This window comes from Panthera uncia, chromosome D1, assembly GCF_023721935.1.
Source record: "Panthera uncia isolate 11264 chromosome D1, Puncia_PCG_1.0, whole genome shotgun sequence".
Taxonomy (NCBI): Eukaryota; Metazoa; Chordata; class Mammalia; order Carnivora; family Felidae; genus Panthera; species Panthera uncia.
The window spans coordinates 55,758,389-55,785,788 of record NC_064808.1 but is presented as its reverse complement, the minus strand read 5'-3'; the positions used below and the strand labels follow the sequence as shown (position 1 = coordinate 55,785,788).

The 27,400-nt window shown below is 39.3% G+C and overlaps 1 protein-coding gene across 1 annotated transcript; it reads right to left on the bottom strand.

Moving 5' to 3' along the window:
- Nucleotides 1-337: 337 nt before the first annotated feature.
- On the bottom strand, nucleotides 338-27,400 carry SPCS2 (signal peptidase complex subunit 2). The gene is made up of 5 exons (XM_049652289.1): nucleotides 27,271-27,400; nucleotides 9,701-9,784; nucleotides 8,710-8,869; nucleotides 7,216-7,351; nucleotides 338-1,115 (listed from the first exon to the last, which is right to left on the bottom strand). Exons 1-5 carry the CDS (start codon nucleotides 27,382-27,384, stop codon nucleotides 929-931), a joined length of 681 nt encoding a protein of 226 aa, XP_049508246.1. The 5' UTR covers nucleotides 27,385-27,400; the 3' UTR covers nucleotides 338-928.

The window sequence follows — 27,400 nt, the reverse complement described above, 5'->3', positions numbered from 1 at the left end:
GGACTGCTGTGAGCATTGATGAGTTAATACACGTCAAGTACTTGGAACACTGGCTGGGCACAAAGTACTGTGTCATTACTGTTATCCCTGGAGAGCTAGCAGTTCCTCACCAACAGATTCACACAGGTTTCTGTCCAGTAAAACAGCCTAGAAAACAAAAGGAACCTATAGTAGTAAGCCTGTTAACACTTGCTGCTCTGTTCATTCCTTTCATCAAGACTATGACTCCATTTTTTCACATCTTCTTTCCTTTTATTGAAAAAAATTTTAGAAAATGGCAGTTAATAAAGGGCACAAACAAATCAACAGGTACATACTAGTGGAAAACAAGACAATATAAAACTAAAAATGCCACTGGCTTCTTTAATTGGTTAAAAGCACAAAATGTAACAGGCAGAAGGTCTGTTTTAAACAAATTAAAAAGCTGTGGTTTTTTTCCCAATTCTCCCCCAAGTCAGATATATACACACCCACAAAAATGGTGTGTGAAGGAAAGCTGTCATACACAAGAAGTTGTATCCTGAATTAAGAGAAATAGTTGTTGAAACAGGAATTAACACAACAAGGTCAGCAATAGGTTAACAATTTTAAAAATTGAGTCTTCAAATGCTGCATGGCACAAAGCTATGTGATACAAAGTACTGCTGGGTAGGAAGAAGTCTGTATGGCTAGCAAAAATGCTTTTCTAGAAAAGCAAATCAAAACAACACGATCAGCAGACCTAGGAGGCTAAAGCTAGATATCAGAGCTACAACTTCTCATATCTGAACTAGAAAATCCTATTTATCCAGAATGGACTAAAATTTCAGGACAAAACAGGGACATTTTTAACATATCTTACTTTATCCATTTTAAGTTCTCTGCTTCCTTCTCCCTCATCCCAAAATTCAGCATGATCCAGCAGAAAGATGGCTGCTTTTAAAATTGGCTATTTTATTTTTCTTTCTGTGGCAAGACTGTCGTGGAGCCTGGATATTTCAGGCTCATATGCATCCATGACTAGTGTCCCGCTGTGGTCAAAAAACTTAGCAATGGACTTGGTGAACTCGGCCTCTCGCTGCTGCTTTGTTCTTCCACTGATGAAGGTCAACTTCAGAGTATATTTGTCATCAAACCTAAGCAAAGATAAGAAGTCAAAACCCAAACATAGAGATTCAACTAGTAATACTAGAGCATCAATTGTTTTTGAAGAAAGGACTGAGCTGGCTACTGGTGCTGTAGGTCACACACAGATCTTTAAAAAAAAAAAAAAAAAAAAAAAAAAAAAAAATTCCAGAGGTTCCTAATTGCCTTCAAGATACAAGTTCTGATTCATTGGTACTACCATGTCTGCCTTACTGTGCACCTCCTTTACCTTGTCATAGACTGTTCAGTTATACAGACCACTCCTCTTACCTCTGGACTTTGCCTTTATTATGCTAGAAGGGTCTTCCTAGTAGACATTTCTCTCCCATCTCACCGGACTAGTTCCCATTTATTAATATTAGGGCATAAAGTTTTCTGGGAAAGCCTTCCCAAACTGGGTCAGATGTCTCACCTTTGTCATACACTGCACCATCAATCGTCAATTCAACTATTAAGCACCTATCAGATGCAAGGTCTAATGATAGCTCCCATGTGGTCAATGAAATTATCTACTGAAAGGATGTTTGTGTATCTGTGCTCTTCGCTAAACTCAGAGATTCTTGAGGACAAGAATTCTGTCTTATTTGTTTTCTACTCTTAGTTTAGCACTTGGTAGACAATCAAATTTTTATGAATAAATGAAGAACTCGTGTTTTCACAGATATTCACCAATTCTAGGCTGCTCGGTGCTTGTTCTCTATAATCAATCTAGTTCCAGGTTCTACCTTATTCTAGGACAGAGGGTATCTTTTACTATATGAATTCTAGAGATTCTTTACCTACACCTTAAGGTACCTTGAGGTCCTTTGCTATATCCACCAATTCAAAAGTGTTAATAAAAATCAACCTCTGGCAGGCTGACATTCCTCCCCTGACCATGACCTAACAGTCTGTCTCCATTTAATTAGGGCACATTCAGTAGATTGTCAAGCTGTTATTATCCTTAAGGAAGCAACTGCTTAAGCGTGTTTCTGCATGTTTAAAATCGGAAAACTACCACATAATTTTCAAGATCACTGCCATGGTTAAAACAGTACCTATTATTAACCAGTGCTCAAAAAAATCATAGCTCAATAAATTATTGTCTAAGAAATAACAATTGTTGGTAAGGATGTGAAGAAAAAGGAACACTTGTGGACTGTTGGAGAGAATGTAAATTGGTGCAGCCACTGTGGAAAACAGTATAGAAGTTCCTCAAAAAATTAAAAATAGAATTATCATATGATCTAGTAATTCCACTACTTGGTATTTGCCACCCCACCCCCCCAAATGAAAACACTAATTTGAAATAGCCCTGTATTTGTTGCTGCATTATTTACAAGAGCCAAGATATGGAAGCAGCCCAGGTGTCCATTAACAAATGAATAGATAAGAAAGTCACAAAAAAGGGATGAGATCCTCATTCAGGACAGACAATATGGATAGACTTTATGGATATTATGCTAAATGGAAAAAGAGGAAGACAAATACCACATCATGTCACTTATAGGTACAATCTAAACAAAACAAATGAATAAACAAACAAAAAGCAGAATCAGGCCTGTAAATACAGAGAAAAAACTGATGGTTGCCAGAGGGGAGGTAGCTGGGGGATGGGCAAAATATGTGAAGCGGAGTGGGAGATACAGGTTTCCAGTTATGGAATAAGTAACAGGGACAAAAGGCACAGGAGTATAGTCAATGTACTGTGACAGCACTGCATGGTGACAGATGGCAGCTACACTGGTGAGCTACCTACAGAGCTGTTGAATCACTATACTGTACACCTGAAATTAATATAACACCATGTGTCAACCATACTAAAAAAAAAAAAAAAAAAACCTTGGCTAGCCAGTTATTCCCAACCTGAACAGCTGTGAGTGATGGTCTTTAAACTATTTTCAACACCTCAAAACTTTTCTCAAACTCCAGCCAACTGCTGTTAGTCGATTTCCATAATTTGGGACTTTTAGGCCCAGTTTCACTGGCAGTTCCATGGCTTTGATGGTAGGACATGATCTGATGAGTTGTGATCTGATGCACTTTAGAAATAAATACTCATTAATATTTTATTATATATTATATAACTTACATGTAATATATAACAATTACATCTAAAATATTTTCAGGAAAATATAAATGTTATTATATAATAATTATGTAATACTTATTCAGTACCAACTACACATGTCAAGCAGTTTCAGATGCTAAGGATATACAGCAGTGAACACAACAGACAAAGCTGTGTCTTTTGGGACTTTAGCGTATATGAAAGAACCAACAATAAAACAGAAAATATGATGTCCTTTTAAATATAGTAGGCACGAAAAGGGTTCACTAAGCAGATATTTAAGCAGAGCCCTAAAGAAAGGAAGAACAAGTTTTCTGGAAAAAGAATAATCCAAGCAACGAAACAGCAAATGCAATAGCCCTAAGGCAAGAACATGCCTGGAATGTCTGAAGAACATGATGGAATGAGAGAGGAGAGCCACAGGAAATAAGGGGTATGTGTGCTTATGTGTGGGGTGCAGAGAATAGATGAGTATAGACTTCTAAGCTGGACTTAGGAGTTTAGATTTTTCTCAGAGTGACAGGGTTTTGAATGGAGGATTGAGTTGAAGTGCCTTATGCTCTAAAAAGATCACTCTGCCTGTTGTACTGGAAATAGACTATGAGCAGGGAGAGCAGTTGTGGAGGTCCATGAGGACATTATTATAGTGACCTGAGAGATGAGCGTAGCAGTAGAGATGGCAAGTGATCAGACTGAATATATTTAGAAGACAGAGCTGACAGGATTTGCTGACAGACTATTGGAAAGACTGAGAGAGACAAGTGAAAATGACTGAGTACTGGCCAGAGTAAATTGGAGGATGGAAGTGCCATTTATTGAGATGGGAAAACTGGGGGTAGAACAGGTTTGGATGAGGGATAGCAGGCTTAGGTTTTGAATATGTTAATTTTGAAATGCTAAATAGAATCCAATGTCAAACAGAAAAGTGGAGTTCAGGATAGGTCTAGGATGAAAATACAGATTTAGAGATTTTCAGTATAAAGATGGTATTTAAAGTCTTGACAGTCTAGATAATATTACACTTAGTGAATATAGATAGAGAAGAGGTGCTAGGAACAAGCACTAGTGTGGCATTTCAAATTTAGAGCTGTTCCTTCAAATACTGAAGAATCACAAAAGCAACCAGAAAAGCAGACATTAAGGTATGAAGAAAATTAGGAGATTATGGTATCCTAGAAACCTAGTTAAAAAGCAAGTGTAACAAGGAGTGAGCGATTCACTGTCAAATGCTAATTGAGTACAAGGATGAAAGAGATATAAAGACAAACAGATCCAAGAGATACAGAGAGAAGAAATGGGGAGCAGAGAAATAAGACCATGTGGGGAGAATAAGGAGAACAAAACCAATTTTTTTAGTTGGAAGAAATTACAGCATGTTTGTATGCCACAAGAAATGATCCAGCAGAGAGGGAAACATCATGTAAATGAGAAGGGAGAGAAGCTAGTGGATAAATGGAGAGGAGGCTTTAGATGGGAACTCCGGAAGAAACAGACTATGATGAGCACCACAAGCAGGTAATGATGGGGGCTTCTGACTGCTTTGATTTTCTCAGCAACAAAAGAATAGGAGGGTAAATATGAGAGAGTAGGATAGGTATGAAGACAGAGGAGAAGGTATAAAAGGTGCTTTAGGACAGTGAGAGTAACTGGACTACAGAAATGCCATGGAACCGAAGATGGGTAAGGAGGAAGTAAGACAATGAAAGACAAAAGAGACAGTGAAAAGGTGGGAGGCTCAATGCATTAGAGATGCCAGTGAGGCTGAAGAACCACTGGGACAAGAGAACTAGAAAAATAGGAAGCAACGGTCATAGAGCGGGATACCGAAACTGAAATCATTGAAGGTAATTAGTTACCAGTATCAGCAAGGTTTAGGATATGTCCAGGGAAGTAAGTGTTTGAGCCATGGTAGAAAACAAGATGATCAGAGGAGAGGCCAGTGAACAGGAATTATCAACTATTTGGATAATGAAATCACCAAGACTTCCAAAGGAGCTATGTTAGAGAGAATGCCAATGAGCCAGGAGCTATCTTCTTCTTCTTCTTTTTTTTTTTTTTTTGCCAGGAGCTATCTTCAAGGAAAGAGAAGAGAGTCTATATTTAAGTGCAGTGAGAAGGAACAGAGGTGGCATACCTCCTCACCACAGGAAACAATAATGTGGCAGCTGGTAAAAATCAGCAGAGAATGTGGAAAAAACCAGAACCCTCGTGCACTGCTAGTGGGATTGAAAATGGTGCAGCTATTACAGAAAACAGTCTGGCAACTCCTCAAGCAATTAAAAGAGTTACCGTATGACCCAGCAATTCCTCTCCTAGGTAAGTTACCTGAGAAATGAAAACATTATATCCACACAAAAACTTGTAGGTGGACTGTTTATAGCACCATTATTCACAATAGCCAAAAGGTGGAAACCACTCAATGTCCATCCACTGATAAATGGATTAACAAAACGTGGTATAGCCATGTAATGGAATATTTGGCATAAAAAGGAATAAAATATCGACACTTGCTATACCATGGGTGAATCTTGGAACATTATGCTAAGTGAAAGAAGCCAGTCACAAAAGATCATGTATTGTATGATTCCACTCACATGAAATATCTGAAACTGAGAAATCTATAGAGACAGAAAGCAGATTAATGGTGACTGAAGGCTGAGGGAATTGGTGTGGGGGGGGGGGCAGGGGAGCAGATAGCTAAAGGGTACAGGGTTTCTTTTTGAGATGATAAAAATGCTCTAAAGTTGGCTGTGGTGATGGTTGCAATATCTGAAAACACACTAGAAACCAATGACCTGTACACTTAAATGTGTGAACTGTACGGTACATGAACTATATCTCAATAAAGCTGTCAAAAAAATGAGAATGTGTGTATGAATGAGATGAAATGCGTGAATGGAAATAATGAAATCAAGATGCTGCTAGGGTCTAGAATTCTACAACTGTTTTAGGGACCTGGCACAAGGTACAGACTTATGATGGCTGAGTTCAAAGGGCAGCTGGGGGCCCTGCCAGGAAAACCCAGCTAGAACATCAGAATCATATTCTGCTCCTCCTCATAGGCATTGGCACAAGCCAGTAAGGAGAGGCTGTTTGGTGTTGATGCTATGCTTACCATCATATATGTGAATAACCATACTTGTAATTTGAGAGCCTACTATGTGCTAGGAACTGTCCCATGTGTTTTTAGGATAGTGACTAAAAGCGTGAGTTCCGGGGTCAGATATGGGCTGGAATACCAGCTAGAATTTACTTTTGGGCTCTAGGAATTAATTAAACCCTTTGGGTCTGCGTTCTTACCTATAAAATGGGTGGTTCTAAGATTTAAATGAGATAATGCACTTGGCACGATACCCAGTATATGGTTAACGCTTCACCAACGTTTGCTATTTTTATACTTGGTATATGTACCAGCTGGCATCTTCCCAACAACTCTATGAGTCATTCTTGATCTGGTTTTGACTAAAGCTCAAATAGTTTACATGATATACCAAACATCATACAGCTAGAAAGAGATGAGCTAGAACTTAAACCCAGCTCTGGATACCTAAAAAGACCTCAGGTGTCAGTTGTACTAAGTTATACCCACAGCTGGTCAGGAATTTGGAAAGGTGATTCTCTGAGTTGCCCAGTACATTGCTGCAAAAATTTCTGACTACACAGACTGTAGTCAAGATCACGGAAGATATAGAAGCTAATGGGGTTCTTCAAAGATAATTCACTTCACACTTTTGGCCTTCTTAGTTCTGCATTCTAATTGGCTCCATTTATTGGCCACAAGGAAAGAGACTCATTCTTATCCTTCTACCAAAGTACTTCCTCCCACAGTTTATCCTCAGAGCACTTCTGTGATAATACAATCTCAGAAGTACAATGTTAGGAAAAACCTTCTAGACCATTCATACCCCTTTCTTCATTTTACATGACTGGTACTATGATCTGCATGGAGTAAGCATACAATAAAATAGTCTGTTGAAAATGACTCAACTCCCAGAGAGAATCCAACAGCAGAATTTAATAGTCTTTGAGGATAGTCATACCTTTTGAGACTGGAGGACAGTTGCCAAATATCATCAGGATCCATTCCTGTAGGATCTTTCCTGTGGGCCACAAGAAAGATGCTCTTCTCCTTATATGAGGTATAAATGGTCAGGATCCCCATCATCACAAAATAGGTTCAGATAAAGTTAAGGAAAAAACACACAAACACACACAAAAGAACACACATATATACATATATATCTGTGTGTGTGTGTGTGTGTGTGTATGCATTTTTAGTGTTGGGCACAGGGGAGTCATTACCATTACATATGGAACTGACACAATTATAAAAAATACCATGATCATGTTTACTTTAAACACCAAACAAATGAAATTTTATCACAGTAGTTCTCTTGGGAGGTCATACATTTACAATTATGTTGCTCTCATTGTTTAAACCTCTTTTGGAATTCCTTTGGGGATTGTCTCCAGAACCTACAACATATTCTCTGGAACCACCTTAATGGTGAAAAAATTCATACTGGGATGATTTATCTGATTACTGAAAGAAGTCAAGGTGCCAATTCTGGGACTATAATTTGGGATCAATTTGGAGAATACGATTTTTAATCAGGGCCTGCTTTATTAAATGGCTTGCTAGAAGAAAAATTCCCAAAGTACATTTTTTAAGAACTATTTCAGGGACACCTGGGTGGTTTAGCTGGTTAAGCACCTGACTCTTGATTTTGGCTCAGGTCATGATCTCACAGTCATGAGTTCAAGCCCCATAGTGGGCTCTGCACTGGACGCCGAGCCTGCTTAAGATTCTCTCTCTCCCTCTCTCACTGCCCCTCTCTGGCTTGAGCACACAAGCTTGAGCACTCCCTCTCTCCAGCTTGCATGCACACAAGCACGAGCTCGCTCTCTCGTTCTCAAAAAAGAAAAAAATCTTTGTAATTCTGAATGTCTATTGCATATATATGTAACTGAGCAGCATTCAAGCAGACTCCGGTAAGTTCTTCTTAGCACAAGATCACAAAACAACTTCCATTTCAAACCCAGGTCCTCCAGCTCCAGAATAGGATTTAATTCCACTGTTATACAAGCCACACCTCTACTCATGCTCACTAACTCTCAGTCCAGCCCTTCAGCTTCAAGGAAACCTGAATCTCCAAAATCTGATCCTTTCCTAATATCCCGGAATGAGTGTCTTAAAGCAAACTGGGTCCAATGGAAATGCGGTAGGCTAGAAATGAGAAGAACTGGGTTTCACTATAATGTGTGGTTTGCTATTAGGCACTCACACATGGATTATAATGACCTCTACATTAACAAGTAAACAGAATTAAAGATAAAATAACCACACTAAATCTAAAATATCAATGATAATTACTACCTACAACTACAGATGCCCATGGCTCATACTGTTAAATTCTAACAGTGGCAGGCTCCGGAATCAAAGTTTGTTTTTTGTAGGGAGCAGGGAGGATGATCAGTAGAGATTCTAATAAACAGTCACTAGAGAACAAACCTGAGCATAGATAAAGGATATGATACGACACACAAAGCCAGAACAGGCTTAGATTCTGGAAAGGGGTGCATATAATCCCAGATCAAAGCCACTATGGCAAAGAAACAGGAGATGGTACAGATGGTGAGGCGACCGTCAATCAGACCAAAATTCTCCACATACTTGTACTTTTCCAGAAGTACCTAGTAAAAAGAACAAGGAATCAAGCTCACAGAATTGCTTCCTTCCTAGTACCTGTTTTTAGTCTTGATTTCCATGTAAAAGTTATATTAAGGATCATATAAATTACCAGGTAGTTCTCTCCAATCAGGATTTCACCACTCTAAGCAAAAAAGACTCAAGCTGTTCACAATGATCCCAGAGAAAAAGTTCATTAACTTCTCATACATTTTGTTTTTTTTTTTAATCCTCAACTTTTCCCGTGGGATGAAGGGAAGTTTCTCTTCCCTTTTTAAATAGAGAGATGACCAACCATGAATGAATATCCTATATTCCCCTCAACCCTGTTGGCTCTAGGCTAATTAACCTCAAAAACAATAAACTACCAGCTTTCTGTAATTCAAAAATTAGAGAATTTGACAGAAGCTTGAGGTAGCTAACATTTTAATGCATATTCCCTCATAAAACATTAAGGATTTTAGAAACTGCTTTATGGCTCAATTCCTACAACTAAAAACTACGGTCATTCCCAGTCACAAAAGAAAAAGATCCTGCAGATGTGCCATAAGCTGTACATATGCTAACAGACTCCCTACCTCAAGAAAATACTTTTTTGGAGCACCTGGATGGCTCAGTTAGTTAAGCATCCGGCTTTGGCTCAGGTCATGATCTTGTGGTCTGTGAGTATGAGCCCCATGTCGGGCTCTGTGTTGACAGCTCAGAGCCTGGAGCCTGCTTCAGATTCTGTGTCTCCCTCGCTCTCTGCCCCTCCCCCGCTTGCACTCTGTCTCCCTCTCTCAAAAATAAACAGACATTAAAAAAATTAAAAAATTAAAAACAAAAAAAGAAAATACCTTTTTGGCAGAATCATCCAAAGAATTCTTCACAGCGGATCCATCCCATTTGTCAATTTTTACAGGCTTATCATCAATTTTCCACTGTAAAACAGAAAAGTTGTGCATCACCAGGCATGGCATCTTATTGAAAGTAACATGAACTACTTCCTTAAGTGTTTAAAAAACAACACCACAGGTCCCAAATAGTGTTCACTTTAAAGACTCAAGACAGTAAACTAAGACCTAGTACCTAACTGCAGTTTCAACTCCCCAGAAATATATCCAGTTAATACAGGAATTTCCTGTTCAGCACTAGGAAATTTACTGATAGGCCCCTTCCATTCACTTAAGGGTGATCTTGCTTAAAACAATGGCTTCTTTGCTAATAATTTCCTTTTTTCCACTCCCTCTCTAGCTTTAAAAATCTTTTGTTTCTGTAGCCTTTTGGAGCTCCCCTCTACCCGCTAGATGGAATGCTGCCTGATTCATGAATCGATCAATAAAGCCAATTAGATCTTTAAAATTTATTTGAAGTTTTACTTAACAAGACCATCTTTCAAGTACATGTAACATTTACTCTTTGTCCTCTGATGTTACACAGCTAAAAGACAAAACACTTAAAAATGAAATTGAATGAGATTAGGTCACCAGAATCAGGTGGTACTCATATGATGTTGCCAGTCTTCTATGCTAGAAAGCTCAGTCTGGGCTACAGAGACTACAGTGTGAACTCACATATCCCATCCCCATTTCACCCAAATGTGGGAATAGGGAAGAACTCCACTTGTTCATCCTTTCATTCTGTGACCACAAAACTCAGACAATATACACCCATGAACTTTCAGACACTAACAAGATGAGGAACATCTCTTTTAATACATGTTCATCAGCTAACAACTTTTATATTTTACCAGTATGTCTTAACTGTAGGAAAACAGCAAATCCAGTGTAGTCTGTTGGAAAGAACATTTTGAATTAAAAATCAAGTCCTATTATTAGTTAGTTATAGGACTTTGGACAAACTCCACTTCAATTTCTCTCATCTACAGAGGTTTAGAAAGGTTCTCCAATACTGTGCTAGTTAGAAGCAAGTAATTGTCTCACACATTGCTGGTAGAAATTCAAAATGGTGTAACACCTACTAAGGCAATTTAGCACCTTGGATTCCACTTCTGGGAAATTGTCCCTATCTGCATACACAGGAAATAATATACAAGGCTACTCACTGAAGCAGCATTTGTAACAACAAAAAGTAACTCAAGTACTCAACTATAGAGGACTGCTTAAACAAACTTGTAGTGTACCCAGATATCTTGAGAAGGTAGAAGGACATGGGTGGGACTGACTCTTTAATGTATGCCTTTTTAATTTTTAAACATGTGAACATTTCATATAGTAAAAACAATTCTCAAATGTAAGTGATTCCATGAACAAAGCTTAAGTGGAACAGGGTGCTACAAATAATCTGATAAACCTGTCTTTTATAGATCACAATGCCCAACTTAAAAAAAATTTTTTTAAGTTTTTTTTTTTTTTTAATGTTTATTTACTTTTGAGAGAGACAGAGACAGAACATGAGCTGGGGAAGGGCAGAGAGAGAGGGAGACACAGAATCCAAAGCAGGCTCCAGGCTCTGAGCTGTCAGCACAGAGCCCAACGTGATCTCACAAGCTGAGATCATGACCTGAGCCAAAGTCAGATGCTCAACCGGCTGAGCCACCCAGGTGCCCAGCAATGCCCAACTCTTAGTTTTTTATATCAAGCGAATACCGCATTTCATAAAAATTACAAACCAGCAGGCCAATACAAAATTGGAATAGATTTTACAGAAAGAGAACAGAACTTCGTATTTATCTTTCTGATTGAGCACAAGTTCAGACACTGCATATGAGAAATAAGGAGACAGACTAAGCATCTGTAGAAATATAATACAACAAACTTGTTTTTTAAAACTGTGATCCTACGTACTATTACACAAAAAAGAAAAACTGTTCTGTGAAGTTTGTTAAGAGAAAAAACATGAACTACAACAGCCATACTTCAAGTGATTAAAAGTCAATCAAGGTTTTTTGCCTTTGGTGTCTCATAAAAACAAGAACTTTCTTTGAGAAAATTACTCATGGCAAATACCATTTTGATAACGGCAAGCAAAAGAAAGAACCTGCACAGCCAGAATTCATAATTAAAATTATTTGTGAAACAAAGGCATTAAAACATTTTGGGGTCGTTCCAAAAAGAAAAAATCATATTCTCATAGACACTCAGCTACACATCACTATCTGCAGTACATTAAAGAAACATGCCTTTACAACTTAGAGGATAATTTCTCAGCAATCTGGGGGGATAAAACACAGAAGCTATTACAGCATGTGCTGAAATAGCCCCAGCTCTACCTCCACTGTCTGGCAGCTAGAAGCAATCTTCAGTAAGTGGCACAGGAACATTTCCACTGACTCACAAAGTTTATGATTTCTGAAGAGATGGGAGCATCATCCGTTTTGTGTGCATGAAAACCTTTAGCCTATTCAGAGAAAAGAGCATCTCTGCTATAGTACAGAGACACATCTAGAAAAAGGGCAGGAGGGTGGACATTAGATGCTTACTTTTCTGACTTATTTTCTGTCATTCTCAAAAACTGCTCAACTAAAATGTATACTACTCTTCCATTTTTCTCTCTCCTGCTATTCAGAGCATTTTAAGAAACTTTTTTTTCCCTCTCTCTCTTATCTTCTTACACCATAAGGGCAATTGCTTTCCTTTTGTAATAAAAAGACAAAGCAAAGGTTGGTTTCTTTCATATGGGACCTCACAGGATAAATTACCAAGAAAGGTCTGTGCAGAAAAGAGATAAGATAGGCCTGAGACCGCCATCCTTACAAAGGCCTGCTTCAAAGGCTGGCCCTTGCTTGGTATTTGGAAAGTTGGCTGGTAAACAGTGACTTACACGGATATAAAACTTTCCCTAACTGGTAAGAGTGGCTCATTGTGCTTCAGCTGTTTGTATAAATGATGTAGTTTATGCTACACACGAGTTTTCTTTCTAGGAGTCTGGAATTTTGCCACAGGCTAGGCAGAGGGTGCATACTTAACCAGCTCCCAGTAAAAAACCTGGACACTGAGTTTGTAGTGAGCTTCCTTGGCAGACAACACTCAACACTCCATACGTACTGTCACATCATACTGTTACTGGAGGAATTAAGCACAATTTCTAGGACTCTACTGGCAGAGGGCTCTCAGAATTTTGTACTTGGTTTCCTCCAGACTTCATCCTATGCACCTCTTCCTTTTGCTGAAATAAATCTTGCCCACAAGTAAAACTACATACTCAGTCCTGTGATTCAGTCCTAGTGAATCACTTGAACCAAGTGGACTTAGGGATCCCTGATACAGGCAGTACTGCCAATTAAGATATAGCAATGCTGTAACTTCACACAATTCCTCTTTCCCACACTCCCTCTTGCATGGTACAGATACATGTATACTGGGCCCAATCAACAATCATAGGCATCGACTTTAAGACCATTGCTATTGTCAATTCCCCTCCTCAGACACTACTTTTATCTCCTTTTGGCTGAATTCACCCTCACATTAATTTTCTCTGCTCCCCCCACCACCATCTTTTTAATACATCATAGTAGATCACTAGTGATTTGGTCTTATACCTTAATTTTGGCTAGATTATCCAAACTGTACATTATAATCATAAATGCTATTCACAGATGAGTCATGTATTATACTAGGATTACTTTTTCTTTCCTGATAACTTTTTGTTTTCCTTGGAGCTACTGTTGTTTTGGTTGTTGTTTTCAATGTATTTATCATCAATATAGTGATATTTCAAATTCTCACCCAATTGTTTAAATTTCCTGTCAATATGTGCGAAAGTATTCATCATTCTGTGAATTTCATCTTTTTGGAGTAATTGGTCTTAGAGCCTCCTGACCTGCTTTGATCTGGGTGGACTGCTTTCCAGTCTTGCTGTATAGCTATCATCCTGGAATTTCCCTTCACTATCACTCTGGGGGTTCCCATAACCTCCTCTTGGGCTGGACGCCCTTTTCTTTTTTTTTTTTTTTTTAATTTTTTTTTTCAACATTTTTTTAATTTATTTTTGGGACAGAGAGAGACAGAGCATGAACGGGGGAGGGGCAGAGAGAGAGGGAGACACAGAATCGGAAACAGGCTCCAGGCTCCGAGCCATCAGCCCAGATCCTGACACGGGGCTCGAACTCACGGACCGCGAGATCGTGACCTGGCTGAAGTCGGACGCTTAACCGACTGTGCCACCCAGGCGCCCCTGGACCCCCTTTTCTTAGATACCATGTCTTACTCTTTTCTCAGTTTACTATTCCCTTGATCTGGTGAACACATCCTCTAGTGGGTCCTTGAAAAATGCACACGGGAAATCAATTTTGAGACTACACATCTGAAAACATCCTTTTAGTCTATCCTCACAATTAATATAAATAATTTCTCTTCAAAAAATTTAAAGTTTTATTCCATTGTCTCAAGAGTTTAAGGAACTCCTGAGATTCCTGAAGCCATTCTGATTCCTGATCCTTCATATGCAATGTTCTTTCCCTTACAGGAAGTTCTTTATGTTGTGTGTCTAAAAATTTCAGGATGATATCCCTTATGCAGGTCAATTCGCATTCACTGTTAAACTGCTAGTACCACTGATAGGCCTTAAGCAGATTCTCAATATGGAAACCAGTGTCCTTCGGATTAGAAAACTAGAGTCCAGGGATATTAAGCATCACACAGCCAGTAAGTGACAGGCAACTAAATTACTTAGGGCTAACTTATAAACACACGGTTCACCATAAAACTGTCCCTTCTTCAGTGATAGAAACCTACTTTTACTTGCCTTAATCTCTGAACTCAACCCCAAGGCAGATTCTGTTTGTGGCCTTCTTCTCAAAGACATACTATATTCAAATCAGAACCTAACTGAATTTAGATTCACTACAGATGTAGGCAAATGCATTCTTTCTTCACTTAATAAGGCAGCCCTTACTATGCAAAGGAGCACAATATAGTGGTTAAAAGATACAGCTTTGGAGTCAGACTACTTGAGTTTTAATTCTCACTTTCCTATTTAATGGATGATATTGGGCAAATAATTTAATCTTTCTTTTAATGTTTATTTTTGCAAGAGCACATAATTTAATCTTTCTATAGCTTTAGTTTGCTCAACTGTAAAATAAAGATAAAAATATCTATTTCACACGTTAGTATGAGGATTAAATACTGTAATTAAAAAACAGCAAAATGCCTGGTACACACAAACAGTTATTAAAAATTAGCTACTGTTGTTGCTATTAATTATGCAAAGCTAATATACTGCATCACAGTTAGCTGGATTTATATAACATCTCCCTCACTGGGTAACAGGGACTACATGTTTTACATTCTCAGAGTCAGGGACATAACATAGTGTCAACAGCTACTTCTTGAAAAGATGTCTAAACAATCTTATAAAGAAAAAAAGGAAAAGATTTCTAAAATGTTAACTTTCAGTTTAAATTTAACAAATGTATACGTGGCTGAAGTAATCTCACTTGGTCCTTATCCACAGAATTTGAGGGAGGTATAACCAGAGCTATTACTGAGTGCACAATGTGTCCTATATATTGTACTAAATGTTTCATATACACCATCTCTTTTATTTATTTATTTTTTAACGTTTATTTATTTTTGAGACAGAGAGAGACAGAGCATGAATGGGGGAGGGGCAGAGAGAGAGGGAGACACAGAATCGGAAGCAGGCTCCAGGCTCTGAGCCATCAGCCCAGAGCCTGACGCGGGGCTCGAACTCGCGGACCGTGAGATCGTGACCTGAGCTGAAGTCGGACACTTAACCGACTGAGCCACCCAGGCGCCCCTACACCATCTCTCTTAATCCCTATGATAACGCTACTAAGAACAATTACCATCTGCTATGGACAAATGTTTGTGTCTCTCCCTGCAGATCAGATGCTGAAATTCTAACCCCAATGTGATAGTATTGGGCTATGGGCCTTTGGGAAGTAATTAGGTCATGCGGGTAGAGCCTTCATGGGAGGGATTAGTGCCCTTACAAAAAGACACAAGGGGCGCCTGAGTGGCTCAGTCAGTTAAGCGTCCAACTTCGGCTCAGGTCATGATCTCACAGTTCGTGGGTTCAAGCCCTGCATTGGGCTCTGTGCTAAGAGCTCAGGGTCTGGAGCCTGCTTTGGATTGTGTCTCCCTCTCTCTCTGCCCCTCCCCCGCTTACACTCTGTCTCTCAAAAATGAATAAATGTTTAAAAAAAAAAAACAAAACTTTTTTTTCAAGAACACGAGAGCTTGTTTCTATTCTGTTTTCCACCATGTGAGGATCCAAGAAGGCTGTCCGCAAGCAGAAGGGCCTTTATCAGAACCCATGCCGGCACCCTGAACTCAGACTTCCCAGCCTCCAGAATCATGAGATAAAGATTTCAGTTGTTTAAGCTACTCGTTCTATGGCATTTTTGATAAGGCATCTCAAACTGACTAACATCCTTCTTTTATAGATAACAATAAGGGTTTTAGAAATTTGCCCAAAGTGACAGGAAGTGGTAAAGCCAGACTCAACGGAGTTTTCATGATTTCAAAACCCATTCTCTTTCTCATTATTCCACACTGCTTCCCACAAAGTATAAGGTGCTTCCCACAAAATATAAGGAAAGGAATTATTAGCTATCAAAAACAAAAGAAAAAGACATAAATCCCTGAAGTGATAGCCGTATAGAGGATCCTGATTCCTACCTAATAAGTTATAGCTAACATAAAAAGAATCTAAAAATGATTTTAATCTTGAATATACCAACAAAACCCACAAAATAGATTTTGAATTTTCCATTTCCCTCCATTTAAAACCAACCGAAATTTAACTGAAAATATAGCTCAAAAAGTCCCATTTAAAATAAATCACTTCCTTGTCAGTACCAACATTAAGAAATAAAAACACTTTATTGGACCAGCATACCTATTGCCAGATCTAGACAGCTAACCAGTCCACAGAAAATATGCATTTTTTAAACTTTTTGTTAAAGTGTATTTATTTGGGGGGCGGGGGGGGGGGCGGGAGGGGTGGAGAGAGAGAGAATCCCAAGCAGGCTCTGTGCCACTAGTACAGAGCCGAATGTGGGGCTTAATCCCATGAACCATGAGATCATGACCTGAGCTGAAGTAGGGCACTTACCTGACTGCACCACACAGGTGTCTCAAAAATATGCATTTGATGGTTTTGACTAAACATTACAAAGACTCATTTCAGTTACAATTCTCTGCTGCAAATATGAATAAAAAGTTCTACAGAGATACTTCACTGCAGATATGGCATTAAGAACTCCACTTTTCGGGGCGCCTGGGTGGCTCAGTCGGTTGAGTGTCCGACTTTGGCTCAGGTCATGATCTCACGGCTCATAAGTTCGAGCCCCATGTCGGGCTCTGGTGCTGATAGCTCAGAGACTGGAGCCTGCTTCGGATTCTGTGTCTCCCTCCCTCTCTGCCTCTAACCCATTTGCATTCCGTCTCTGTCTCTCTCAAAAGTAAATAAGCATCAAAAAAAAAAAAAAAAAAAATTAAAAAAAAAAAAAGAACTTCACTTTTCTAAGGACTTCAGGAGGGTATTAAACATAATCCAGGTCTTGAGAATATGTAAATAGTACAGGAAGGTATTTTTTGATTTAACCTATTTAAGGATTACAGGCTTTTCCTGTTCCCCATGCATCTTCTGGCGTTAAAGGCAAAAAAAGGACAAAATCCTTGGTCATTAAAGGTATGTCCAGCAAAGCAAAATTGTGTTGAGTATTAAATAACATAAACACTTCTATTTTCTTATTCTAATAGCAGTGAAACAGAAATAAATTATGTAGTGATAAAGATCTCCATGGATTGCTTCATGAAGTTCCTTAGCTTCACAAAGGCCAGTACACAAAGCTTGACAAAGGCTCAAAAGATTCCTCGATTCACACTGAAGAGATGAAGGCTACCAGAGATTAGTGCCAATAGAAGGACCTTGCTCTGATTTACAAAGAGCTGAGTATGGCTCTAAGAAAAACTAACACTTTTTCTCTCCCTTCTTTGTAAGGTCTCTCCCAGTTTAGAAAGGGGATATAGGCTCCAAAGGAGGAAAAGTAGTAGATGAGGCACTTAACAGGGAGTATATCCTAGATAGTCTTGTTTAGTTTACTATGTTAAGGGACTTGGACTTTATTCTGAGACAAACAATTGAGAATACTTTAAGCAGAGGAACAAAATAATCAAATTTCTGTTTTTTAAAGTCATTTTTAAAAATATTTATTTTGAGAGGGAGGGAGGGAGAGGGAGAGAGGGGGAGAGGGGGAGAGGGGGAGAGGGGGAGAGAGAATCCCAAACAGGCTCCACACCATTAGAGCAGAGCCCATGCAGCTCAAACTCATGAACCATAAGATCATGACCTGAGCAGAAATCAAGAGTCAGATGCTTAACCTACTGAGCCACCTAGGTGACCCTAAAAGCCATTTCTAGTGGCAACCTGCTAGATGGTCTGGAGAGGACTAACAATGGAGATAAACACATCAGATTCAGATGACTGATTAAGATGCAGGGCCTAAATAAGAGCAACAGCCAAGGGATAAAAGAATTCAGACTTAGGTAACTGAGCTAACGTGATTTTCTAAGAGAAGGTACACAGATGCAAAAAGGAGAAATACCCATTTGTACATGTTGAGTTTGAGATGTTTAAATTCCAGTTATACGGATTTCAGAATTTTCTAAACCAAAATAAGGAGATTATGAAAATTGACGGTAAAGTCAAAAGGCGAGATTACTATATAAGTTGGAAATATGGACCCCCACCACCCATATGAACACATTTAGCAAAAGATGAAAAGACAGTAAGTTCAAAATAAGAAAAAAATGTTCAATCTGGGGAGAAAATGATGTCTGTCTTGAGAATGTGCACCATCACCTAACTTAGATCCCAACTCGGAAATACCATGATATCTCAAAGAGAGAGATTATAGCTCTTGGCAACATACTTAATTTTCAATTTCAATCTATTTTTTATAAAAATGACCAAGAAATACTGCAAAGAAAATTACTTAATTTTCTTTGATGAATGAGTGGCTTATTAACAGCTGCATTTATCACCGGAGTTAAGTTGGAAGTTAGAAATTACCATGTGTTAATTATGAACATGAACATTAGTGGCAACACCAGAGAAACTGGAAGTAGACTGACTCTGGCTATTTAGTCTAATATGCCTATGAGATATCCATGTGAAGATGGCAAGTAGACAGCTGGACACAGAAGTCTGGGGCTCAGAGGACAGATCCAGGTTGAAAACACATATGTGGAAGTCATCAACTTACAGATGTATTTAAGCCATGACACTGGTATCTCCTTGGGATGAGTATAGATAGAGGAGAGGGGTTTGCCAATATTTACGGGTCAGGAAGAAGACAAAACAGTAACAATAATACAGAGGCCAATGAAGGTGGAGGAAAATCAGGGGCAAATAATCTTCTAGAAGCCACATTAAAAAAAAGAGAAAAGTTCAAGAAAGAAGTGTTCAGTGAGTCAAATACTACTGAAAGGTCAAATAATATGAAAAACTATTAGTGAAATTTGACAAAACAAAGGTCAGAGCAGAGAAACAATGTAGGCAACTGCTAAAAAAAAGGGGGGGGCTGGACAGATGGAGATTGGTAACATCTGTGATATCACTCTTAAATAATTGTGAATGACTGGCTAAGAAAATAGTAATAATTTGAAAACTTTAGAGGATACTCCATAAACACTGTAAAGACAAAAAGAAATGAGTTTTTAAAATTGATATAATTCACATACCATAAAACTCACCATTTAAAAATGTACAATTCCAAAAAATGAACTATTGGGACCTCATCAAGATAAAAAGCTTCTGCACAGCAAAGGAAACAATCAACAAAACTAAAAGTCAACCAATGGAAGGGAAGAGGATATTTGCAAATGACAGATCAGTTAAAGGGTTAGTACCCAAAATCTATCTAAGAATTTGTCAAACTCAACACCCAAAAAACAAATAACCCAGTGAAGAAATGGGCAGCAGACATGAATAGACACTTTTCCAAAGACATACAGGTGGCTAACAGATACATGAAAAGATGCTCAACATCACTCATCATCAGAGAAATACAAATGAAAACCACAATGAGATACCACCTCACACCTGTCAGAATGGCTAAAATGAACAAGTCAGGAAACAATAGATGTTGGCGAGGATGCAGAGAAAGGGGAACCCTTTTGCACTACTGGTGGGAACGAAAACTGGTGTAACCATTCAGGAAAACAGTATGGAGGTTCCTCAAAAAATTAAAAATAGAACTACCCTATGACCCAGCAACTGCACTACTAGGTATTTATCCAAAGGATACACAAATGCTGATTCGAAGGAGCACATGCACCCCAATGTTTACAGTAGCGCTATCAACAAGAGCCAAATTATGGAAAGAGCCCAATTGTCTACTGACTGATAAAGGGATATATATGTATATATACATAAAGGGATAAAGAAGATATATGTGTGCACACACACATAGGAATATTACTTGGCAGTTGAAAAGAATGAAATCTTGCTTTTGCAACAACGTCAATGGAACTAAAGTGTATTATGCTAAGTGAGAACAGTCAGAGAAAGATAAATATCGTTATTTCACTCATATGTGGAATTTAAGAAACAAAGCAGATGAACATAGGGGAAGGGAAGGAAAAATAAGATAAAAACAGAAAGGGAAGAAAACCATAAGAAACTCTTAAATACACAGAACAAACTGAGGGTTGCTGGAGGGGAGGTGGGTGGGGGTCTGGGCTAAACGGGTGATAGGCATTAAGGAGGGCACTTGTTAGGATGGGCATTGGGTACTATATGAGTGATATAGTGAACCACTATATAGTGATGAGTGAACCACTGGGTTCTGATTCATACGCTGTATGTTAACTTGAATTTAAATAAATTTTTAAAAATAAATAAAATGTAAAAAAAAAAAGACAATGTGCAGTTCAGTGGTTTTTATTATACCAAGGTTGTGCAATCATCACCATTAATTCTAGAACATTTTCATCACCCTAAAAAGAAACCCCATAACCACAAGTATTCATTTCCTATCCCCTGCTCCCTACAACCACTAATCTACTTTCTGGGCACTTCGGTTACTTCTACCTCTTGGTTGTTGTGAATAATGCTGCTATGGTAATTCGTGTGCGAGTTTTTATTCAGACATATATATTCAGTGCTCTTGAGTTTATACCCAAGAGTGGGATATACTGTTATATGGTAATTCTATGTTTAACTTTCTGAGGAACTGATAAACTGTTTTCCAAGGTGGCTGCATCATTTTACATTCCCACCAGAAATGTAGAAGGGTTCCAATTTCTCTACATCCTTGTCAACAATGGTTATTTTTTTCTTTTTTTTAATTATTATTATTATAGCCATCTCAGTGGTATCTCACGGTGGTTCTCATTTGCATTTCTCTAATGACAAATGATGCTAACCATCTTTTCATGTGTTTACTGGTCATGTGTATATCTTCATATGGAGAAAGGTCATTCAAATTCTTTATTCTTTTAGAAATCAGTTTGTCTTTTTGTTATTGAGTTGTAAAATTTTCTACATAGTCTAGATACTAGGCCCTTATAAGAAATAGCATTTGTAAATATTTTCTCTCATTCTGTGGACTACCTTTTCACTTTCCTGATAGTGTCCCTTGACACAAGAGTTTTTAAGTTTGATGCAGTAAAAAATAATGAGTTTTGAGATATTAAAATTCTGCTTCCAGGATGCTTGGGTGGCTCAGTCAGTTAAGCATCCAACTCTTTGTTTCGGCACAGGTAACGACCTCATGGTTTGTGGGTTTGAGCTGCCAGCACAGAGTCTGCTTGGGATTCTCTGTCTCCCCCTCTCTCTGCCCCTTCCCTGCTCAAGCTCTCTTTCTTTCTCAAAAATAAACATTTAATTAAAAAATAAAGTTTAGTTTGCAAGACAATGTTAAAAAGCCAGCACCTTGTTTCTTTAAACACACACACACAATTACAGCAATGCCATAAAACTATTCATCTTCTTTGTCAGAGGTAGGTCAGGGTCCAGACATGCCACCCAGAAATCTGGCAAGCTAAGATACCATGGAGGACAGCAAAAGGCGATACGTGACCTGTCTAAGGACACATGGTTGATATGTAACAAAGCCAAGACTTGAGCCTAGGTCTTCCAACCTCAAAATAGACACTCTTTTCACTACTGCAGTAGTTATCACATGGCCTGCTCCAGTATGAGAGGCAACGTACTTAAGAAGTAAGGTAAGAGCACTGGATTAAGAACCGGGAAGCCATGTTTGAGAACTGTAACCAACTCAGTGTATCAGCTTGGGCAAGTTGCTTCATTTCCCCCTCTTCAACTGTGTCCATGTCTATAAAATGAGGAGGCTGGCACAGATAAGCTTCAATGTCTCTTCACTATAAACATTTTAGAGAAACCACTACCGACTAAACAGAACAGTTGGAAACAAAACAAACAAAAAACTCTTAATATATCAGAACCAGAAAGGATTTATAAAATAATCTAAGATAGTAGTGCTTAACCCGGAGGTAACTACTAAAATGTAGAGGGGCACCTGGGTGGCTCAGTCAGTTAAGCGTCCGACTTCAGCTCAGGTCATGATCTCGCGGCTGGTGAGTTCAAGCCCCACATCGGGCTCTGTGCTGTGACAGATCAGAGCCTGGAGCCTTGTTTCTGATTCTGTGTCTCCCTCTCTCTCTGCCCCTCTTCTGCTTGCGCTCTCTCTCTCAAAAATAAACATTAAAAAAATATTAAAATATAGAGGAAATAAATATGTAAATAAATAAATAGCTATATGTAAAAACATGCAGCTGTCCAGGTCCCACCTCCAGAGAATCTGATTCAGGTCTGGGATGAGGTCCAGAAACCTGTATTTTTAACCAAAACCCCAACGGAGTCTGATGTCTTCATATCGTGTTAGGAAAAAATAGGAAGCTGAAGCCCAGAGTAACCAGCTAATTAGCAGCAGCTATATATAGACAAATAGATAAGTGCTTACTATATGCCAGATATATAGTGCCAGACACCTTCTAAGGTAAATATTATTATTATTCCCACTTTACAGATGAGGAAACTGAGACACAAAGAGATTTATTAACTTGCCAAGAATACATATCTGCTAAGTGGCAGAGGCAAGATTCAAAGCCAGACTACAGCCTGGCTCCAGAGCCTTTGTTCTCAACTACTAAGGTATAAAAGCTGTGCTTTAAGATCAGGATGAACAGTCCAGCCAGGAGACAAAAATTCAGGTATGAAGTTAAAAGGGTCTGAATATAGTTTCTAAAAAACACAGTTTAGGGGCGCCTGGGTGGCGCAGTCGGTTAAGCGTCCGACTTCAGCCAGGTCACGATTTCACGGTCCGTGAGTTCGAGCCCTGCGTCAGGCTCTGGGCTGATGGCTCGGAGCCTGGAGCCTGTTTCCGATTCTGTGTCTCCCTCTCTCTCTGCCCCTCCCCCGTTCACGCTCTGTCTCTCTCTGTCCCAAAAATAAATAAAAAAACGTTGAAAAAAAATTTTTTAAAAAATAAAAAATAAAAAACACAGTTTAATACCACATTTTAATAGCCAAAACAATTCATCCAGGAGATAAAAATCCATGGACAAGGCTAAAAGGAGTTGGATATAGTTCTGGAAAGCATGGTTTAATACCTATGTCAATTTTAATAGCTAAAACAATTAAGCAAGTAATTTTTCTTTACAGCCTGCTATGTAGAACAAAATGCTTTGATGTATTTTGTGGGCAAAAAAATCTTACTGCAATAATCTAAATTATTCTGTGATAGAAGTTGAAAAATTATATTTGCATAGTTATTTTTAAGATCAGGAAGGTAGAATTGTTTTGTTCTCAGTTTCATAGGCACAGAAATTCACATCTGCTTACAGAAAGCTAGAAGCACATTTGCATCTCTTTATTACATTTCTTCACAGGAAGTGCCACTACAGCTGCAGGAAATAAAAATAAAAGCCCTTAAAAAAATCAAGACAAATAAAATTAAAGAGGCTGTAAGGTAACAGCCTCTCAATCCCACAGAGCAAAAACTTATTTATTCATTTAGATCCTGCTCCACTGAGAATAACATTTTTCCCCATGTTTCCCTTCCATAGTACCCTCAGTTTTCAGACAATTAGAGGCACCATCTCAAAAGCAGTTTCTGATGATGGAGGGGGCAGATCTGAAGGTTTTTTGTCTGCTAAATTCAATGCTGTAAGTATTTATTCTGTATTGATCACCTCAGAGAACTATAAGAACCTTTCATGGGAAACTGGACAAATACAAATTGGTAGAAAAATACAAGACAGTAGGTCAGGTCATATTAAATGACAGTTTAATTCCCATGTGCAATAAATGCTAGAGAAATTAGAGGAACAACCTGATGTAAAGCTAAAATAATGTTTTCTGAGAAAAAGCACCTAAACACATCTTGACTTATTTTCTCTCCCCTAGGTCCCTCACTTCTTGGGTTAATTCTGCCGAGTGCTCCTTTGTGAGGCCTTTTATCTACTTCTGCTGCTCAAGTTGGGGTTCTCATCAACTGGTCATTTTCTCTTTACAGCCATTTACAAAGAACATTTACCAAACTGTACAATTTAATATTAACAACAAGCCTATAATACATATGGGAATCCACATTGTTTACATAAGGAAATTCAAGTTCAGTAATACCATGCAACTTATCCAAGGCCATGTGGCCTTTATCATGCTGCACTAGAACTCAAACTTGCCTTTCTTTTTAAATAAATCTTATACGCTAGTAAGGTATAAGGCCTTATCAGAAGACTTTTAATTTCTGCTTCAACTTATCTAATTTTCCAAAACCACTGTATATAGTCTCAAAACCTTCAACAGCTTCCTACTCTTACTCCAAGCAATCCATTTCCTCTTCAATCTGATTCTACCTTCATGTCACTACAGGTCTCTTAGGACAGTCCACAGTCAACTCACCACCCAAAACATCAGGCACCATCTGCACTACCATTTGCTCAAGGACATTCTTACCTAGTATGCTGTCCTCTCCTCAAAAATAAGGTACTAGCTCCACTCTCAGACATGAACGAGGTCTTCCCCTGGGGCCCTCACCCGCTTATCAAGTAGATCTCAGGGATCGTTCTCTCTTGCATTTGAACTTCTGTAAAAAGCACACATCTGAATACACCAAATACTTTTAATATATTGGGTACCTCCATGTCCTATAATCAGCTATACTGAGTTACATTATTTTTTTTTAAGTTTGAGAGAGAGAGAGAGAGAGAGAGAGAGAATGAATCCAGGCTCCACACCGTCAGCACAAGCCTGACGTGGGGCTCAAACCCACAAACTGTGAGATCATAACCTTAATGGAAATCAAGAGTTGGACATTTAACCGAGTAAGCCACTCAGACACCCCACTGAGTACTTTTTTTTTAATTTTTTTAATATTTTATTTATTGAGAGAAAGAGAGGCAGAGCATGAACAAGGGAGGGGCACAGCGAGAGAGGGACATAGAATCCGAAGCAGACTCCAGGCTCTGAGCTGTCAGCACAGAGCCCGACGTGGGGCTCGAACTCACCAGCCGTGAGATCATGACCTGAGCCGAAGTCAGACGCTCAACCGAAGGAGCCACCCAGGCACCCCCTGCCTCCAGTACTTTCTGACAGAATTCTTTATGTTTTCCTTTGCCATTGAACATACGTATTAGACACTATAGGTCAAAGAGATCATTCATGTATATCACCTCATTTGATTCTCCCCAAAACTGTACTAGTTCAGATGAAGAAAAGTAAGCTTAGTGAGGTTAACTGACTTGCCAGGCCTCATACAGGGTGAAATTAACAAAGCTACTTCAAAGCCTAAATCTTATGATCCTCAAATCCAGGTTCTGCCAATAATGCAATGATGTTGTATACTTTTCAGTAATCATTACCTTAACAGAAACACCCATGCGTAATGTTTGCTGGTAATGATCTAAACAGAGGGAAAACAAGAGCACTCAATGGGACAGGATAAGCACAGGCTGTTGAGATGCTCACCAGCAGAAAAGCAGGATTTGTGTACAAAAATGACTATCAATTCCCAATACTCTCACGTGTCTTGGAGCAATTTACCATCCCACTTCCCAGAACATGTTCTCCTCTCTTAAAAATGATTAAGACTGGGGTGCCTGGGTGGCTCAGTCGGTTGAGTGACTTCGGCTCAGGTCATGATCTCACTGTTAGTGAGTTCAAGCCCCATGTTGGGCTCTGTGCGGACAGCTCAGAGCCTGGATGGAGCCTGCTTCAGATTCTGTGTCTCCCTCTCTCTCTGCTCCTCCCCACTTGTGCTCTGTCTCTCTAAAAAATAAATAAACATTAAAAAAAAATTTTTTTTAATTGGTTAAGACTGTGAGAACCATGTGACTCAAAACCAATGACACTTAGAAGCAAAAAGACCTGGATCTGAACCCCTCAATATGATCATATATTCATTTCTTAGGCACCTACCATATGTTAGGCACAAGGAATTCCAACAAAAGCTGCTTTCGATTAAAGCAAGAAATCCTATTTACTATATTAAAAGCTCCATACTTAGTATTTCTCATCAAACTGGCCCAGGGCCCCCACAATGAGAGAACTGGAAGGGACTAACGCACTTTAGGCTAAGTCCCTCATTTAACAGATGAAGCAACAGGGAGAACAAAGCATTATTTGAAGGTCACACAGCTAATTAGAGGCAGAACCAGTACTCCTTGCAAATGTTTTTAACAAGATTTTCTGCAAAGGGCAAGAAGGCCCAACAGAGGAGTTTTCCCTTTTTCTTTTCCTTTAAGCCTTTGTTGCTAGGACCGCAGTTAAAAAAAAAACAAAACAAAACAAAAAAAAAATGGATTGGCGGAGAGAGAAAGAGGCAACCTAGAGCATGCAGCAAGTTCACGAATCCGACTCATTGACTGCAATTAGTGGCAGGCATAGGGGGAAAAAGAGGGGGGAGTGGGAAGAAAGCCAGAGAAAAAATCTCAAAGGCTTCCTGTCATCCCAATAAGGGAAGTTCAGTAATAGCAGTACCGTGATAAAACACCCAGAAACTTGAGTAAGCAAAAGGTCAAGGAGCACTTAGAATCTGCAACAGCACCCAAGTGTGGTGACCGTGATGGGGAGTTTGGGGACTACTGACTTCGAGTAGCTGCTTTCATTCCTTCGGGCTTCAGATTTCCCAGTGAAATGGGCACATCAACTGTGACCCCCAGCACCTCCGAGGAAAACGATGGCTGCATTGAAATGTGGGAATAATCAAATTATCCCAAAAAGCTGTGGTAGCCAGCGTTAAGGACCAGGCACACTTCCAACAAGGAAAGAAAACCTGAAGGGAATGAGGCAAGGTTCGAGTTATGGAGATCGGGCTACAAGCGCCCGTAGGGTTCCCAGGGTGGGCCAGGGGAGGACAACCCGCTGAAAAAGCCACAGAAGAAAAGGGGGGCGGGGATGGGAAGGTGGAATCGCTGCCTCCCGGGCCTCCCCAGGTCTCGGCTGTCCCCCCAAAGCGGCTCCTCACCTTATCCAACAAGCCACTGCGGCTACTGCCTGTCCCGCAGCTGGGACCACCGCCAGCCCCACCGCTGCCTCCTCCACCACCAGTCCTCCCGCCCTGTGCAGACGCCGCCGCCATCTTGTCTGCCTCAGTG